At 44.0% G+C, this 19409-nt stretch overlaps 1 protein-coding gene across 2 annotated transcripts in view; it reads left to right on the top strand.

Annotated features, from left to right (window-relative positions):
* The window catches only part of DNAJC6 (DnaJ heat shock protein family (Hsp40) member C6), a 51592-nt gene that overhangs the window by 20850 nt on the left and 11333 nt on the right, over positions 1–19409 (top strand). For both annotated transcript variants that reach the window (XM_069788496.1, XM_069788497.1), the window contains exons 3-13: positions 5650–5800; positions 6718–6767; positions 6874–7022; positions 11033–11155; positions 13293–13426; positions 14591–14785; positions 15195–15312; positions 16922–17001; positions 17182–17375; positions 17470–17550; positions 18429–18875. In XM_069788496.1, the coding sequence (XP_069644597.1) occupies positions 5650–5800; positions 6718–6767; positions 6874–7022; positions 11033–11155; positions 13293–13426; positions 14591–14785; positions 15195–15312; positions 16922–17001; positions 17182–17375; positions 17470–17550; positions 18429–18875 (1722 nt within the window). The remainder of the gene's footprint in view (positions 1–5649; positions 5801–6717; positions 6768–6873; positions 7023–11032; positions 11156–13292; positions 13427–14590; positions 14786–15194; positions 15313–16921; positions 17002–17181; positions 17376–17469; positions 17551–18428; positions 18876–19409) is intronic.

Genomic DNA, 19409 nt, shown 5'->3' with positions numbered 1-19409 from the left:
ACAAAAAAAACCCACCAAAAAAATAAAAAGAAAAAAAAAGAACCAAAAAATAGTTTGACATTGAAGATACTATTACATATAGTCTGGGCAGACTGAGGTAAACCTGCTTCCTTTCCTACAGTTTCATGTCTGCTTTTTGTCTGCCATTTACAGGCAAAAAGGGTCTGTTTACTCTTGCTAAGTAACCTATGAAACTCAGTACTTCACTGCCTGATCTTCAATTTCTAGACGTCTTGCTTTCACCTCCCTGCTCTCAAGCTAAGTATTGCTTCATCAGCATAAATATTCAGACTGGCACAGTCTTAAATGCCTTTTAAATGTCGGCTCATTTCCCTCTTAATTCTCTGGAGAGGTGGAATTCATGCCCTGTGGTTTGTAGGGTTTGTGGGTTGCCTGAGGGGGCTGGTGCTCCGGGACCCCCCAGGCAGACGAAGGCTATGGTGTGCAGATCTTGCAGGGAAAGCTTCCAAATTGGGTATTTCTTGCTTGTCTCAAGTAGTGAGCATCTGCATCAGGTGGTGGTAGAGTGGTAGGGTCGTACCTGCTTAAATTCATCCATTTCTGGCCCCAAACCCCAGCCTTTAAAACGGAACTGGTTTAAGTGTCTTGGCTTTTGGCACTAGGCACAAACACTATTTGTGGGATGCAGCAAGAGGAGCTGAGGCGATGTGGTTCTTCGTGGGAGTACAGGAGGAGGGAGGTCTTCCCCTTCTGCATACAGTGCCGTTTCTTTGTCTGTGTGCAGAAGATGAGTTTCCTAGTTTGGTTGATATATACACTTTGATGGTTTTGCTCTACTAAGGGAAGACAGATGACAGCAGGTCTCTTTTGGCAGTATCGATGAGTATTAGTCTCTCCTTAAGGTCCCAGCACCCCAAAGCTGTCCCGCTAAAGCACTTCACATGGCTTTGGTGCAATGCCTATGCCTTTGGTGAGGAGGTCATGGTGGGACAGCAGGCAGAGGAGCCCTGGTCAGCCATTCCTGTACAGGATTGCATCCTTCTGAATTTCCCTGGTGATTACAGCTTTCTCCTCTGAAGCTGTGCACCCGCTGCTGTGGGACATGTCTATAGGGACGCAGTGTTTGCTGTGGTGTCTCAGCAGTCTCTTTGCCTTGGGAAGAGAAGTTCTCCTCCTGTGTTGCACATCCTTCTCCTGATACTCTGTAAAACTAGCTAGAGAGCAAGGAGAGAGCTGAAGTGCTTTAATGAAGACTTCTACCCTCTCGAGCTCCCATGCTGTACAGCACAAGGCTGATGCTGTTAGCAGAGGCTCCTTCAGTTGTAATCTGCCCAGACAATTCCCACCCTTTGGCTGCTGATAAGAAAGGACTGCGATAGGAACGCTACTACGGGACATATCTTAGTTTTGTGAGGTGATGCTGTAGGTTGTAGCTTTATTTGGTGGCTGCTGGAGGTTTGTTCTGAAGGCAGAATAGTCCCTTCTCAGAGCAGGCATTAACTCAGAGCAAGTACCTTCAGCCAGAACAAGTACAAACTTCAACTTGTCAACCGAATGAAGTTGTCTCTTTTCCATACCGCTCCATTGACTTGAAGCGCTTCGGTGAGGAGATCATCGTTGCCATCGCCTAACAAACAGAGCTATTCAAGAAGAGCCGTCCCATGCATCTCGGGCATGCTTTGCAGGGCACACGCAGCAGTAAAACTGCTACATTAAAAGTTCCTTTATTAGGAAATGAAAAGGCTGCCGTTAGCAAGCGATCCCTCTGAAACCTGTGCTATAAATACAGGTCAGAAGCATGTCTCTGAAGTGCACTAAGCCTTTCGGGGAATATCCAATAACTGGGTTAATAAAAGAGTTCTTGCCGTGTAAGGAACGGGATGCATCTCGTATACACAGAGACTAATTCTCCATCATGAGACTTCCAGACAGCAGCTCAACCCATGGTCAACGTTACCTGAACTGCTCTGCAATAATGTGCTGAAAACTGGGATCTGAGCCACGTGGCAGGCTCCCATGTCGCTCAATAGCAGCGAACTATTTCTGTGCAGACAAGCTTGCAAGCTCCTGCTTCTGCCGTAGCAGAAGATGCTTTTGGAGCTTGTGTGGGGTCCGTGAGTGTTAAATTTAGCTTTGGCTGCAGCATGAACAGATGTGCACACGGGATGCAGTTCCTGGTGGGACGGAGGGGAGGAAGGGGCTATCGTGTGCCTCGGGCACTTTGTTGTGGTACAAAACGTGCCTTTTGCCATTGTGTGAAGGGAGAGGACTATTCCTCTCTTCTGGGTTTACCACCCAGCTCTGGTAGGAAGATCTTTCTGAGCGGGGAAATGCCAATATGCTGCTAACTCAATATCCTGACCAAGCTAGCTGCGATCACCTTATCTGCGTGGTGAAACCTGAACCTCTGTCCTGCCGGGCTCCGAGAGGGATCAACGCCGGGTTCATCCCTTCAGACTCAGCAAGTGTCCTTGGTCCTTCTTCTGCCACAAAATAGGTCATAGTCCTCTGCAGGTGGGCCAGCGTGCTTGAGGGAAAACTCAACCGTGCTTTTCTCAGGACTTGTACGCTCAAGAAAAACAAACCTATGAAGACAGCTGTCTCTGAGCATGGTTCAGAGATCTGCGGTGGCAGTGGTACGTGATGCCCGGCAAGGTGGCTGATTTCCACAGGAGGTGTGTGGGACGAGGGGCTCAGCCCTTCCTGTCCTGGTGCCCTGTTCCAGCAGCTGCTGCACGTGGCCCAGGGGACCGCAGCCGTCCTTTGAAAAGGTCTGCAGTAGCTCGGAAGGTCTCCAGTTACAAGAGGGGCTTAGGACAGAAATGCTTTATTCGGCAAGAAATGCAGGGGCAAGCTACCCTTTTTTTATGTTCTCGTGGGTTTTCTGTATATATTGTCATGTTTGTGTGTTAATGCGTTAACCCTTTCTGCTCCTTTATACATCTTTATGCTTTGTAGGAGATGCTGCCTAGCAGAGGAGCCTCTGAATGTATTTATTTTGTTCTTCTGTGAACAGTTTGTGAAGACCGTATGGTTCCCAGTAACTGAGAGACTGTCTTTGTCAGCACTGAGGATGCTGCTCTCCATCCAGTGACTAAAAGACACCTGAGCAAATTACTGCACCTGGTATAGTACCAAGTGCTGCTATGTTGTAAGCTTCCTCAATAGCCTCCCAATAGCTAAATAATACTTGCTTCATGTTAAATCTTAAATACTAGTTTTTTGCTCTTGGTTAAGTAGCACTAGCTTGCATTTCTTCATTCACCATCCTTTCTGTCTCCCTGGTTTGTGTATGTAGGAAACTTGGAATTAATAGCTGCTGCTGCTTCTTTTAGAAATACCGTGAAATTCTCATTCTCTTTCTGTATCTCCTCCCCCCCCCGCCCCCCCTCCTTAGGGTTGATTTCTAAAGATTTGAGGCTTCCCATACTCTTGAAGCTCTTCTGTTGCTCTTCTACAGGATTTCCAGCAATAAAATTTGTCCAGTATCATTGGTCCTCTGATCCCTTTGCCCCCCGCTTCCTCTGTTCCAAGTTACTACCTTTCTGCCTTCCTTTCTTTTAAAAGTTGACCTGCAGAACTGGAAGTACCTTTGAACATCACCTCCTCCTTCCACCCCTGGCTCTTCTAGCACGGAGTAATACAAAAGCAAAGTTTTTGAAGAGAGATCAAACACTGATTCCATACTTGGAAGCCAACGAGCTACTTTGATTTTTATTTATTATTTTTTTTAATAATACTTGAAGTAGATACTTGCAAGTGGTTTGGCAAAAGAAATACTCCTGTGACTTGAGAAGGCATCTTCTGTTCTGAAGCTGGCAGAGTGCAGGGGAGAAGAGATGGCCTCTAATTTTACTGGTCTAGCACATGGATCACGTGCATGTGGCTCACGACCACATCAGAGTGCATTAAGCACCCTCTGTGCATAGGGGCATAAATAGCATCACTTTACCAATGGAGTTTCCCATTTGAAGATATATATTTATTGATAGCTCATGCCGGGCTTGAAAGAGTGAATGCCATTTAAATGGGTTTGGTAATCTACAGAGTAAATCAGTAGGAGCTTTTTCAGATGCAGGTTTTTTCATGTTTCTTAATAGCCTGAATTCCTGTAGAATATCTCTTTTGGTAATGATGATTATGTGAGCAATATTTCAGTAGCGTGTGTCTAACACCACTCATGGACGTGCTATAGAACCAGAGAAGTGATATCTCTAAGATCTCTTTGCAAAATATATGATGAGCACTGGCAATGCCCCCAGCCTGCCTTAACTGTGATAGAACTTCCTTGTTTCTGGGTGCCGGAGTAATTAATAATGACCAGCATGTTCATTTTACAAATCAGCTGTCCCATGGCTCTACAGCAGGGACAATGTTCTCAGGTGCTCTGGGAAAGGCAACCTTTAGCAGATACCATCTCAATTATGAGACTACCTGAGAGCATGGCATGCATTTACATAGGTTGCTTGTTGCTTAATTTGCTGTGCTAGAGGATCTAGGTCTTCTGACTAATCTGACATAATGAGATAACAAATGTATAATTAAAGTAATGTAGTTAAAGTTTGCTAAGATCAAAATAGTTGACGCCTAGTGAACAGAAAGCAATTTTCAAGTAGTCAAGAGCTTGATTTGTAGCTAATAAGGAGTTAAAGTATCATTTTACTAGGTTTGTGTCTAACAACTCAATTCTGCAGTAAACAAAACCACATTTACTTGAGTCTACATCCAATTTATTATACTTCTAATTTTCTAAGAATGATGCTTTTAACACAGTACTGCTATAATAAGGCAGAACAAATCAGTTCTTGCTTAAGACAGTGGAATAGTTATTCTATTATAATTGCAAAATGCAAACACCTGAGGTGTGGGGACATATCACAGTCCACCAAAATAACACTTTAAATGGCTCTTGGTCTGTGTTAGCCTCCTATTGACTTTGAGGCTTCATGTCATGTCAAGCTGTGAAGGAAAAGCTTACCAAGGAGGTCAGCCCTGCTCTGCTTTAGCCTTAGCAATTGCTGAGTCCTGTACTAAGTGTTGCAAACATACGAATATCCAAAGAGGTTCTCATTCTCAGCTGGAAAGCTTAACTTCTGAGCTGCTTTCTTTTCTCACCAAAAAAACCCCCAAACTTTTATCTTCTTCCACTCAAGCAAATTTAACTGGATTTAACTGGACTCTTAAGTGACTTAAAATCACTCTGACTTCTTCTATTTCCATAGAAATGGGTAGTCATAGGACAACCTTTAGTCGTCCAGCTGCAGTCAAACTGGCAGCTGTGACAGGCTGAAGAGCTGTTGTATATACTAGTGCCTTTTTCTTACCCCTGTGGAGGTGGTTGTTGATTTGTCTTGGTTATGATCTGCAAATTAGCTGCATGCTGAAGGGCTGGTCTTGCTTTGGGTTGGGTTGAGAGGTGAGGGAGCTTGTATGGCGGTTGTCTATATTGTACTGATACTAAATAGTCAACCTACATACAACGCTGAGAGTCGGTGATGGTTTCTGAGCCCAGCTGGCCAGAATGTGCCAACTCTTATATCTAGAAAATCATGAGTTTAATAAGTAAAACTACTTTTGTGCTACGCTTGACACGCAGCAGCGTTTGGTCTGAATAGAGCAGCGGGCTGGTTGGTGCTGTGGATTTGTTCCAAAGAAGTGATGTTGGCTTTGGTTTTGTTGTACTTGAAGGTGCCTCGTCACCAGACATGGAGTCCAGCTATGGGGGAGGATTGCTAGATATGGTGAAAGGAGGAGCAGGGAGACTCTTCAGCAATTTGAAGGATAACCTGAAGGATACCCTGAAGGATACATCTTCAAAGGTCATGCAATCTGTTGCCAGGTACAGTACAGCTGAAGCTGCCTAATGCAAGTAAAATCTCTAGCTGCAAAGTGCCAGTCTGAGCTGCTGCCTTAACTAGCGCAGCACAACTACCAGCTAACCTAATGGGGGAAAGAGGTGAAAATCACAAGTGACTTCTTTGATTCTGTCTCATAACTGGTATTTGGCCTCAAGGAAGCAGAAAAACCAAAGTAAAAAAAATCTAAGCTTCATAGTAAGTGAGCATCAACGTCCTGAAATCTGGAGAAGCACCCCCCAGTGAAAGCGGAGCACTTGGTCTCTGATTCCTTCATTGACCCCTGTGGGGTCCTTCTACTCTACTCAGCTACCACTAAAATATTTTGTCACTGAAAATTGGCTCATTTTGTATGCCTTCCCTTTGCTGTGCAAGGAGACTTTTCTTGCTGATGCAACTGTTCCCTTCACTATAGCCACCTTTTGAGTAGAAGAAAGAGCTGAGGTGACTTTGCTGTGGCTACCTCTGCTGGGGGTGTCCCCTGTGCTTGGCACTCTGCCTGCCTCTGAGCGAGATGGGGCTACGATAAATTAAAGAAACTTAATGCAGGCAAGACCTCAGAGGCTTTGAGGGATCTGCAAAGTGGCAAACTACTGGAGATTTCTCCTGAAAACTGGCACTGAAAATTAATGACAAAAGGGAAAAGGGACCTTTCTTGCAAGCTTCTGCATCCAGTTAATTGTGTATGTAGAAAGGAAGGCTGGGTCGCTGTCTGCAGGAAGCTGTTTGCACCCTCTTCTTAAGGCATGATGACAAAATACAAAGAATCAGTTTTAAGACTGTTCTTTCCTTCTGTCACAAGTAGATCTTTGTGGGAAAACACTCTTTTCCTGGTTCCTCTAATGTGCTGTCTTCTGTAAACATGTGCATAATGTCTGTCTCCTACTTTGTCTTCTTTTAGTTACACCAAGGGGGAGCTAGATATTTCATACATTACCTCAAGAATCATAGGTAAGTACTGCTTATCGGATAAATACAACTTGTAGTATTCCAGGGCTCAGAAGTCCATAAACACGTTGCGGTGCACACTCACCCTGGCTTCTTCTTACGTTTCTAGTGATGTCTTTTCCCGCTGAAGGCGTCGAGCTGGGATTCAGGAACCACATTGAAGATGTACGGACGTTTTTGGATTCCAGACATCCTGACCACTACACAGTCTTCAACTTGTCACCCAAGTATTATCGCAGTGCCAAGTTTCACAACCGGGTGAGTGTTTTCCGAGGGGTTAACAAGAGCAGGGGGTGAAACTTCTTGGGAAAAGGGGCACTGGGTTCTACTTCTGTCTATCCTGAGCGTGGCAGAATGTAAGAAGATGAAAAAGGAATTATAGGTGTTTCTAAGCTGCTGCAGTCGTTTCTGGGTTTTAGCTGATGTCTGGGACCACGGGGATTAAAGACCTGGAACGTTCAGGGCATAATGCTTGTGTTAGTGCAGTGCAACTTACTCACATAGGCTCTGAAGTTGAGCCTGTGCTGCTCTTGGCTCCTACGTAGCTGTTAGAAGCTGCCGCAGAGAAATAAGAAGTAAAACGAAAGTGCTTTGAATGAAATTACCAATAAAAGGAGGAAGATTATTTTCATGTTGAACAGTCTTTCAGTTGTGCTTTAATCAGCCAGGAGCCCTTAGCAGGCAAAGCACAGGGCTGGAAACTGGATCGAAGGGGCATTTTGGCTCTTCCATTAGTGTATGACTTTAAAAACCCACCTCCACTCTCTGCCCCAGTTTCCTTCTCTAAAACCAGAACAGCATACGGGAGCATTGCAAGGCTCTGGTTCATTAATGGCTTTTAGAGGAAATCTCTACAAAATACTGCTGTTGAAATGCAAGATTAGATCTAATCTTTCAGAAAACTTTCTGTTCTTTCCCTCTTCCACAAGGGAGTGATGGTTTTTCTTTTTATTTAAATTTTTTTTTAATTTCTTGTTTTTTGTTGCCCAGGCTTAACCCTCCATCAGGGAAAGTGAATCTCATGCTGCATAAGCCTCGTTTCATTTTAATTTGAGGTATAGCTGAATCTATCTTCAGCAATTGCTATGATCACCAGAAATCACTCAGTCACATTTGAAGCACGTTTCTCAGCAGCAGTGAGTAACCAGCCATGACTTCAAATATAAGTAAATGAATGGGAAACACTAATTAAAATATATCAAGGGCTCTGAATCTTCTGTCTCGCTTGGTTCTGGTGCCTCACTGCTGCTGTTGGTGGGAAAGGAAAGACAGATCTACTTTTGAAAGCCCAGCATTAAACATCTGTTGGTATATTGCTTGACCTGGCCATAACTCCTCCATCCCCTGTGCTTTAGCTCCTACCTCACCCAACAGCTTAACAGATGACTCTGTATGTCACTCTCAAAGTATGACTAGGTGCTTTGTAAGCTATTGCCTTGACACACACAGGAAGAAAATGAGGTATATTTTAATAAAATATTGTACTTTCAGGTTATGGGCTAAGAAACACTGACTCCAAGTACTTTTCAGGAAAACAGAATGTGGTCAACACAATACATGACATCAGATGAAACAATTAAAATATGAGGTTGAACTTCATATATATTGGGAGAAAAATACTAATGGGCTATCAAGGAGGTGAAATCATGTTAAGAGTATTTTCTGGATGAGGATGCCAGATGAGCTGAAGTTTTGAGACACACGCTTGTTCTCTGAAGTGAAAAGCTTTTTAATTCCTATCTTTAAAACTTTTTTTTTCCTAAGATCAAAGTAGGTCACTTTGCTGCATAGAGGCACAGGAGGGACATGAAAGTTAATGTCCTGCTGGGCCATTTTCCTGCCCTGACGTGGCTGTGCAGGGCACGAAGCCCCAAGCGCCCGGTTTGTTGAGGAGAAGAGGGGACTATGAACGCTAAAATCTGCTGCTCAGGTCTGGTTGTGCTCTGTTCTCCTCCCTGGCTTGCCTCCCCAGCAGGAGAGGAGAGCTCACGGCCGCTCAAGGATGTGTGAGCAGTTTGAAAACATGTAACTCAAATCTAGCCGTAAACAACAAAACCAAACTTTGAAGTCCCTGATGGGTCACGTTCTTGACTGGTGCTGCCCTACTGCTAAAGTAAAGCAAGCGCTGGCTGCTTATTTCTGAAGCTCTAAAAGAATTTCTGTTACTTTTCTGTAAGGTTGTCTTTCATGGGTGGTGGTGAGGTTATGTTTGAGATAAATGAAATGTTACTTAGGGCATATTTAATTTCCTAATTGCGAACCAGCAGGCAGATGTGTAATTATAGGCAAAGTAAATATATAATTATGGATTGTTGGGGAAATGTATATTATTTACTTGATAAGTGGTAATGGCTTTTCCAGATGCTTGACAGTGTGTTATTGTGAGGTCTGTTCTGAAAATCGTCAGTGAAAGGGTCACTGGTCCTATTAATTTTAACAGCCACTTGGAATCTGAATTGTGTTTTGGTGGTCTAACTGCAAGTGGATCTTGTGCCTCCAGAAGCCTGCTGCAAAAGTAGTTGGGGTTGGGAGGAGGAGACTTTTGCTTAATATAAAATAATAGACGTGATAATATAAAATAATATGTGTCACTTATGGCATCAGTACTCTGGCTATATTAAAGACTTGAATAAATGTTTATGATCGCTCTGTAATTTAGATTTTACAATGGCCCCATAAATGCAGCAGTGCATGCACTGTCAGGTCTGCGGAACAGAAAGCTAACGCTGGCTGTTCCTGCGCTGGGGGTTACTGCGTCGTGAAGCTTTGGGTGTTTTGTGCCCCCTCGGCCCTTCCTGAAAATGCGCAGAAAAGGAATAAGCAAGGGAAAACAGTGTTTGCGACAGAAGGAATGAAATAAACTACAGCTCTCGAGACAGGAGAAGATGGGGGATGAGGAGAAAGCTGTAGAGAGGATAAATAGGGAACGGGCATTCGCTGCCTTCCAAAGCTTGAGCACGGATTGACTTACTGGGTAGCTTCTACAGTGCAAACCTGCGCTTGCTCACCAAGTGCACAGCTGAGTTTCAGGATACTGTGGAGACCAAAAGCCTTCACGAGTCTAATTAGACAAGTATCTAATTAGACATTAGATCAGAGAAAAATGTCCCAAATGTTACGCGGAGGTCTGCCAGCTCAGGAAGGCTGGCAGCAGGACGGATGCGCTGGGTTAGGCAGCGCTGCCTGCTTGCTCTGTCCCTGTGTCCTCTGGGTGTCGTTGGAGAGAAAACACAGCTTGGTAGTTCTCCGGTTGGAGTCAGAATTCCCGTTTCTGCTGTAAGATGTTGTGCAGGTGTATGTAAGGGAGAACCTTAAATACAAATTTTATGAAACCTGGAGCGCTTTCTTCCTCTGAGAGATGAAACGGTCAGGTATGGAAATCATATGGCTGTTTAAGAACATCTGGGCAAACCATCGCCTTCCTGCCCCTGGTTCTCATTAAGCAGGATCCAAATGTCAGCCAAGAGAGAGAACCAGCTCTTTGTCTGAGGACAAGCCTCGTGATGTTTTGCCTTTACACTTCTGCTAGTCAGAAATGTCCTTTAAAAAGATATTTCAACTAATACCAGATGAAATGGAGATGTCTGTAGAAAGCTATTTGATGCGCTGTTTGAGACTGCAAGGACTGTTTTTGAGATAAGTGTTATGACTCAGAACTAGTACATCGATGAATAGTAAATAGGCATACTTTAGGATTTGTGGGTTTTTAGCTCTAAGAAGTCATTCATTTTTCTGGCTCACATCTTAACTATACTTATTCAGGTATGGAGGGTTTTTTTTATTTTAACAGAAGTTTCCCTTTCGTCAGTGTAATATCTGTCAAACAGGGCTTGAAAATCCTATGACACAAAATGACCAAGATCAAGAGATGCTCAGTTTCCCTGAAAACTATAGCTCTGATTTTCAAAGGGTAAGTTATACAAAGGCTTTAGACATAGTAGAAATCAATGCGCTGCTGCGAGACTGGGGTGTTATGAAAGGCCACTCAAGATAATCTGACTTGGAATGTAAATTTTTTAAAATGTATAGTCAGTGACAATAGATCAATATTATGTTATTTAATTGAGAGTTCTTTTTTTGTTTGTCTCTTCATAATTCATGAAAGTCACAGAGCAGAATTATGCATGAGAAGAGATGGAGTAGTTTTCAAGCACATAACTCTAGGTTGTAAAAGAGAAGTACATTTCTTGGCAGAAAGCATTTGTAAAAGCATGCTTTGCTTAATGCTCTTATGAAGCTGGCTTTTGTTCATCCTGTGATTCCTGTAGGTATCCGAATGTAGCTGGCCAGTACGACAAGCGCCCAGTCTGCACAACCTCTACGCCGTCTGTAAGAACATGCACAACTGGCTACAGCAGAACCCCAAAAATGTGTGTGTCATCCACTGCATGGTAAGTACACCAGAAAGTAGCCAGATTTTTAGACCTATGAGTCATAAGTTGTATTGCACGTTGCATGTCTGGAGTCTGTGTACAAGGATGGTGACAACTTTTAAAAGAAAAAGAAATGTAATAAAATGGACCACCATAGAAAGGGATGTTATCTTCCATGTGCAGCTACATAGCTAAGCTGGAAGACCTAACACTGAATGAGAAGCAGGAATGCAAAGCAAGAGGGGTCACAATTGTTCTAGCAGTGGACTACTAGAGGTGACGAGTAGCAAAAAGGTTTGAACTTCACATGAGAACCGACTGTAAGAGTTGTCAGCATGCTGTGGCATTGCATTTTATTGTAAGTAGTCGCAGGACAAAATGCAGCCTCTAGACTGAAGGTTACTGATGAACGCTGGGGAGAAAACACATAGCTTGGAGTTTTGTTGAACTGTGAAACTGAGATTGTTGAAGTGTCTTGCGGTCAGGCCTGGCTGAAGAAGTCCAGCTGCCTTCTGCTCCTCTCTGTGCACCACAGCTGAAACACTTGCTAAGTCCCCCTTAAGGGTTATTCGGTACTGGGCAATGCGTAGATGGGATGCATGACAGTGGCGTGATTCTGTATGACTAACTTGTAATTTACCCCATACAACCTTTAATATTGACAGTAATGCACAAAAGGAGAGTTCTGTTTTGCTCCTAGAGCATAAATTAGATCCAGGAGTCTGTCAGTGCTGATCAGCATAAACTGGAAGGAACAGAGGAAATGACTGATCCAAAACTGCACAGACCTTACATACGAGTCTGGCATTTCTTGTGCAGTACAGCCAGTGGCTGCAGGATATAAATTCCACTCAAACAGAGATGAAGATGCATTTGATGCCTCCAGCCCTGAAAATCTAGCTCAAGAATCAAATTCCTTTACTGTCCTTTGAGTAATGAATATCAGGATAATGCTGTAAAGGACAGGGAGTCCTTTTCAACACTTTCTAAGAAGCCTGCAGAAGATGACTTAGTAGAGAGATCTTTTCAGAAGCAATTGGCAGGGGCTGAATCTTAAAAAAAGCAGATAGTCTGTCAACCTTGAGCATGTGGTCAGGCTCAGTGGGCTACTGGGGTCTGGGTCAGCTCTGGTATGGCAAATCCTACGGTATGGCTGGAGTGCCTAAAAGGTGCCTGAAATAAGTAATTGTGAGGAGCCTGTATAACTTGTTTCAGACTTTGAGGGTGAGCGCCTGCCTGATGGGGCAGTAGGTTTCCCACTTCTTCCTTGTAAATGAGTCTTGACTTCTGGGATCTTCCGTCCCCTCAGACAAGTGGGAGATGAGCTGGGTGGCATGGTACTCTGGTAGTACCGAGCAGGTTCTCGTACCCATCGCTGCACCGTGGATATGCATCCAAAACTGAGCAGGCATCAGACCTGGATTTTAGTGGAAGGTGGTGGGAGGGCTTTTTCTTTTTCTTTGGCTTGCCAGAGCTGGGATATGGTCCAAACTGCTCATCACCTCATATGTTCCTGGGTATAGCAGGGACCTGGGGCACTGGGGATATGTTGGTTCTCTCCTGCTCTTTCTGTATTTTTGGTCTATCAGTCCAGCTCGGCAAACATACTTTTCCCCCTTAGTCACACTAAAGAAACAGACTTGTTCAGGAGCAGTCTGTAGGTTGAGGGCTGTGGAGGTGTTGGGTGAGAGAGCCTTGGGCTGGATTTTTTTGTTTGTGGACTCTTCTAGGTTAAATTTCTATTAGATGACTGCTGCAGCTGTGGGATGGGTGTACTCTGATACCTGGTGTCAGTTCCAGGACTATGTTTGAAATATAATTATAATATTACAGCTTGGGAACAGCCATGAAACACCAACATTTGTAGACAAAATATGCTTCTGGGCTTTCAAAACAAGTCTAAACTATGCTCAGCTTTGGCTGCTTACTGGATATTATCTTAGCTTTGATCCAGGCCAGTGCTGCTCACTGAAGTCCTAGGCATTAAACAAATGACAGAGCACTGAAAATTTCTCATTATCTTGCTTTCTTAATTGTAGTCTTTCTGGAGAATTATTTTATGTGATTTAAGGAAGAGTGGAGAGTGTTCTGCTGAAATTTAAAGGATGTCTCTGATACTTACACATTTTTCTCCCCCTGCCCCTTTCCTTAACAGGATGGCCGTGCAGCCTCAGCAGTTCTGGTCAGTGCGATGTTCTGTTTCTGTCACCTCTTCTCTAATCCAGGCCCTGCTATGCAGTTGCTGAACACGAAGAGACCTGGAATTGTACTGTGGCCATCTCACAGGAGGTAGAGTATACTGGCTAAACGCTACGCAAGCGGGCTTTATTCCTCACACTAAAAACTGCCCGAGTACCTGTTTTGTGGGTTTGGCAATGTGTTCCTAGCCCCTAGGCTGAGATAGGCATTCAGGTTTTACTTTGTTCCCCAGAAATAAGTGGTAAAGTGGTGATCAGGCACTAGAATGGGTTGTCCAGAGCGGCTGTGGGATCTCTGTCCTTGGAGATCCTTGGCTGGGTATCAGCCCCAGCAGCATAATCCAATTCTGAGATACAGCTTTGAAGTTGGTCCTACTCTGAGCAGAGAGCTGGACCGGATGATCTTCAGAGGTCTCTTCCAATCTTGAATGATTCTATTATTTTATAAAACAATGCATGTGACCTGAAGGGTGTTTGTGCTGCATGCCCCAGTCTCTCCACCCAGAGCAGCCTGAAGGCGCTGGCAGGAGCTGACAAACTGAAAACTCCAGAATTCCTATTGCAGCAGGAGCAGTACTCATGCATTAGCCATGGTACTTAGCTTTGACAGGTCTTAACTGATGTTTATGGCCACTTCCATTTTACCCACGTTGATATAACAGTAATGGAGGAACAAAGTCAAATATTACAATAGCCTTGCTCACTAGTTCAGGAAAGCTGAGGGACCTGTAGTTAACAGCGCCTGGGTGAATCCCTCTCTCTCTGTCAGCTTCATCCTTACAGGCATTTACGCTGTAAAAATGTCTTTTTTACAGTTTCCATTAAGCAGAGGACAAACTGCCTAACAGAGCAAACCAAAGATATAGTGCTATGTATGTAATAATAATGGTACTTTGGTACATGACTAACAGAATAATTCATCTGCTATGTGCATGTAAAATAGAAGGCAAACTTCTACTGGTAAACCAGAAAACCCATTGCTCAGCACCTTCCCTTCTAAAAGGTGAGGAGAAATGATCTTCAGCTCAGAGATAAACGCCAACTTCCTTCCTCTTGAGCTCTTGTTCTTGTAATTAAATAGAAATGGAAGTGTAGCTTTTGTGCCAGCTGCAAGGGTGCTAGAGTACATGGAAACTCCAGTCCTGGAACTCTGAAAAAATCGCACTTTCACTGGATTTCAAGGCAGACTTCAAGTACAGAATGAAAACTGGTCACCTGGGATGGAGATTTTAGTAATGGCTTTCTCTGTCTGCAGATACATAGGATACATTTGTGATCTAATAGCAGACAAGCCTGTCATTCCTCACTGCAAACCACTTACTATCAAGTCAGTCACCCTCAGTCCAGTCCCCTGTTTCAACAAGCAACGAAATGGCTGCCGACCCTTCTGCGACATTCTCAGCGGAGAAACCAGAATCCTTACAACTTCCCAGGAGTATGAAAGAATGAAGTGAGTTGCTGTGATCTCCTACCATCCTTAGGACCTTAGTGCAAAGGAGGCTCGCATTTTGCTGTATTGTGTCTAATATCGGTGCTGCAGTCATTGCCAGACTGCCTGATAAATGAAGGAGTCCATATATTAATTGCAAGTTAGTGCCTAGTGTTGAAATAAATGGCCGGGGTGAGTCTGAAGTTGTCATGCTGTGGGATACCTTAATAGAGGTAGTTCAGTGCTGTGTTGGTTTCCCATGTGAAATGTTTCTGTTCCAGCTAAGCCTAATACTAAGCAGAGCACTGAACGCACCTCCTGTTTGCTTGGCCTGGATGAGATGATAGCTTTTATGTTGACATTGTTGATGGGTGGTAATGGCACTGTGGATGGGAGCTTAACTATGGATTTCCTTCTCTTCCCCTCAAAGAGAATACCGTGTGCAAGAAGGGAAAGTCCTAATTCCACTGGGAGCCACTGTCCACGGAGATGTTGTTGTTTCTGTCTACCATATGAGATCAACCATTGGGGGACGCCTTCAGGCAAAAGTAGGAGTTTGTTTAACTTCTCTTGTGTGGTAGAGGCAACGTAGCTAACTAAGAGATGGCTAAATATGGGGCCTAAGAATGCACATGGCACTTGTGATGAAAGTTTCCTTACTTGACAGTAGACATAGCACAAATCTGAGCACTGCCAAGTGAAAAAAAAGCACTGCATATAGAGGAGTCCATGATGCCTCTGGCATCTCTTTATGGGGATGGTGTCTACTGATAGAGTGTAGGATCCTTCCAGCTGATGTAGAAGATGGGAACCATCCATCAGTAACCAGCTCAGGGCAAACCACCACCAAAGCCTCTACCTATGCACTCTAAGAATATGGAAGAAGATTTTCTTCTGCTCAGATTAGAATGACTTACTGAGCCATTGCTCCTGCATGGTGCCTGTTTTGCTTGCTCTTAGAGCAGCCTTCACCTTTTTTGGTCATGAGGGCAAAAAGTCAATTTGTGTGGATTTGTTAGTCATGGGGATAGGAAAGAACGTTTAAGCCACAGGCTGGTCAGACAGCCACCTTCTTCATAGCCAAAAAGCCTCTTAATACTAGTAGATGAAAGAAATGGGAGACACTGGAAACTAGGGAGGGAGCATAGGGGAGTGCTGGAGTGAGCACACCCTGTCTCCTTTCCATAACATAGTAGCAGCACTGAAGGTGAAGATAAATATTGGTCCATGCTGTTTTAGGCCTTGAGACTGACTTTTTAAAATACTGTTCTCTGCCTCTTGTAATTGCGGAAGAGGAATTTGGAAATGCAGTCTGGTCAGACTAGAAAATTTGGATCTGCAAGAACTGAATGAGTAGTTGTCACACACCAAGTTGCTCGATTAACCTTTGTAGTGATGAGGGTTAATTGGCTCACTCCGTGAAATAACCTGTTTAAATTGTAGTGATTTAAAGCACAAAATGGGAGGGAAGAACCAAGTTTTATCCTACCTGCTTTGATGAATACCACCTCATTTGCTCCCTGGAGATGGGTGCTGTATGGCTGGTCAGGCATAGCAGTTCCCAGACTCTCACAAGCAGCTGGGTGGGATGGCTGCCCTCTCGAACTGATACTTTAATCTGGGATCTTAATCATTTTCCTGGTGATACGTTTGAAACCTTAATATTCAAGTTGCAGAGTGACAAATTAGTGTGTTTCTTTTTAATTTATTGGTGCTGTTTGCTGTATAGATGACACTTTACTGAAGCCTCCACTGTGAGTGAAATGGTCTTAAGCTTTACTGGGGTACAAACCTGTTGCTCCAGTGTATTCAGTGGAAATGGGTATTGGTTTCATTTAACTGCTAAAGTGTCAGGTAGATCCTAGAAATAAGGACAAGCAGGGAAAGCAGGCATATTCCTGACTGCTGTGAAGGCACTTAGCTATATGGAGGCAGCAGCAGCAGGGATTGAGGCAGATGGAAACATTTGGGGTCGAGAAGAAAAAGCTCTGCTTTCTGTAGAACAAGCAGAATGGAGTAGTTTACATAGCAGTTATGATTAGTCTATATAGTAACTGGTAGTCAGGTAGACAATTAAGTCTGCATGTGCTATAAACAAATATTTTAATTTCATGAATTTAAGTACCTGTTCAACCTGTTCTGTGGGGTTTTTTTCAGATGACCAACACACAAATATTCCAAATTCAATTTCATACTGGATTCATAGCCCTGGGAACAACCACACTAAAATTCACCAAGTGAGTATTTTAAGCTGAACATTAATCAAACCTGAAGCATAAAAGCCTTATGAAGGCTGAAGGAGAATATTCACAGATGAAATGTGGAAAGCCTGTGTACATGCATATATTGAAAGACTTTAAATAGCTTTGCAGAAATATCCCCTCCTTTTTAACTGTACAACTCTTGTCCCCATTCAGGCCTGAACTGGATGCCTGTGACTCTCCAGACAAATATCCTCAGCTCTTTCATGTTATACTGGACATAGAAGTACAGCCTACTGATAGACAAACCGAATTAACTCCCCCGTGGGAGAACTTCACAACAAAAGATATCAATCCAACCATTCTCTTCTCCTCTCATCAGGAGCATCAGGACACTCTTGCTTTGGCAGGTAAAAGCTGCACAGATTTATTCAATTTACATGCTTACCTGTGTGCTGAACTTTGTTTTGCTTGATTTTATTTATTTGGTGCTCTGTGCTGCAGGTAGAGGTCCCACTGATTCACCCCAGGATAATATAAGAAACGTTGGACAGAGTGCATTCTTCTCATCTCTCAGCTGGCAAGGTATGCAGGCTTGGTCTTCAAAGTAAAATCTGCTTCGAACAAGATAACTTTTTTTTTTTCCCCTCTCCCCTCCCTGGAGCACAGAGTCAGGCTGAAGGATCTGATTGTAACATGTCTTTCCCATTAGATCACAATATATTGCTGGTCACACCCTTCTGTTGCAATTGAGTGGGAATTGATTTCCTACAATGTCCTCTTCAAACATTGCCTGCTTGTGCTGTATATGACAATTATTGACATAGTTCTGGTGTAAAGCTTCACCCAAGGCCTCCTTGATGCTAAAACCAAACTTAAGCTGCTTTTTCCTAATGTTGCACTTTATATATAGTGCTGTGAGAACACAGCACCGAGGGTGTTTGTCTGAGAGGCTGTTTAAAGATGTTCAGCATTAGGAAAATCTCACAGCACTGCCGAACGCAGCATTCCTCCTCTGGCATCAGTGCCGCGTTGGGTAGGAACCTGGTGTAAGCAATCCTTGTGGGCACAGCTAGGAGGGTGGTTTGTGTCACTAGTCCTTTACAATGAGCCTTGTTTTGCCTGGATTTTGAGGCATGGCTGGAGATGGTCCTGGATGCTTGGTCCTGACCCAGAAACTCATTCAGTTTGCATCTCTGGGCGTTACACTTGCTGACTCTTCAGGCTTGAGGAGAGTCAATTAACCCCGTCTTTGTTTCCTGATCAATAAAGCTGGCTCCTTACAATACAGACCAGCAAAGACTCTAAGTGAATCTTTGCAAAGGACTCTTGTTTTAAAATCCAGCAAAACGCTGCTGTGATATTCTCGGTAGCTTTTTGTTCTGCTTGTAAGCTGATTTTTACGGGACCTCTGTGATGACAAAACTAACAGCTACCTAATTTTATCTTTAATCATCATTTAGATCAGAAATCTGACAAAAGTAGCTCTCACCCCACCTCAGAGGATCGAGCAGCGTTGGTGCATGAGGAAAGCGAACAGTCAGATGACGAACTCTTGTCCCTTTCCAGTCAGCACAGTAATGCCAGCGGTGACAAGCCTCACGGGACACCAAAACACAGCAAAAAGCAGCAAGAGCCTCCGGCACCACCTCCGCCTGAAGATGTGGACCTGCTGGGCCTGGACGGTAGCCCTATGAGCAAGAGTTTTCCCTCACAGCCCACTGCTGCTCCCTCTAACTCAGACTTGCTGAATGATTTGTTTGGGGTTGGCGGGCCAAGTTCCCAGAGTCAAAGCGGACAGCCCGCCGCTGAGGAGGTCTTCCATGTGGGGGGACCTGGATCCGTGCAGTCAACTCCTCGGCGTTCCGCAGCTTCGGCATCCCCATCCCCGTCCCCAAGGGTAGGAGAAGGTAATAGTGGCTATGCCTAGCGTGTGACTTGGGCCACGTGCTTTGGGAATCCCACTTGGGTGATCTGCTCTGGGCTGTTTGTTGGATTCCTCTTGGGTACACTTGTTTCATGCAAATTAAGAACTCTGAGGGATCCCAAGAGGCCAGCCAGCTCCTTCACTCTGAGACAGGAGTTGGTGCGTCTTCACAGTCAAGAACACAAACCAGATTATCTAGTTTGTTCCCTAAAGTCTCTACTGGAGCTCACTCAAGTGTTTGGCTGGCTCCTTACACTGATGGCCACTGGAGATCATCTGGTTTGCTCTTACTATGTGTCCAATGATGCATATGAGGAGAATATGTATTCAGTTTAAAAAAAAAAAAAGCCTCTTAGGTTTTCAGGTAGACCCATAGCAGTTTGAATTTAATTTCCCTTTTAACTTTAGGGAGTTTGGAGCTATGATACTGATCCTGGACTATGAAATATGGCTGCACAGTTCTGCTCTTTCTGCAGAGAGGTTAGGCACTATAAGAAGATCTTTTGTTTCTTCAAAG

This window comes from Haliaeetus albicilla, chromosome 8 (assembly GCF_947461875.1).
Source record: "Haliaeetus albicilla chromosome 8, bHalAlb1.1, whole genome shotgun sequence".
Classification (NCBI taxonomy): Eukaryota; Metazoa; Chordata; class Aves; order Accipitriformes; family Accipitridae; genus Haliaeetus; species Haliaeetus albicilla.
This window is presented reverse-complemented; position numbering and strand designations above follow the sequence as displayed.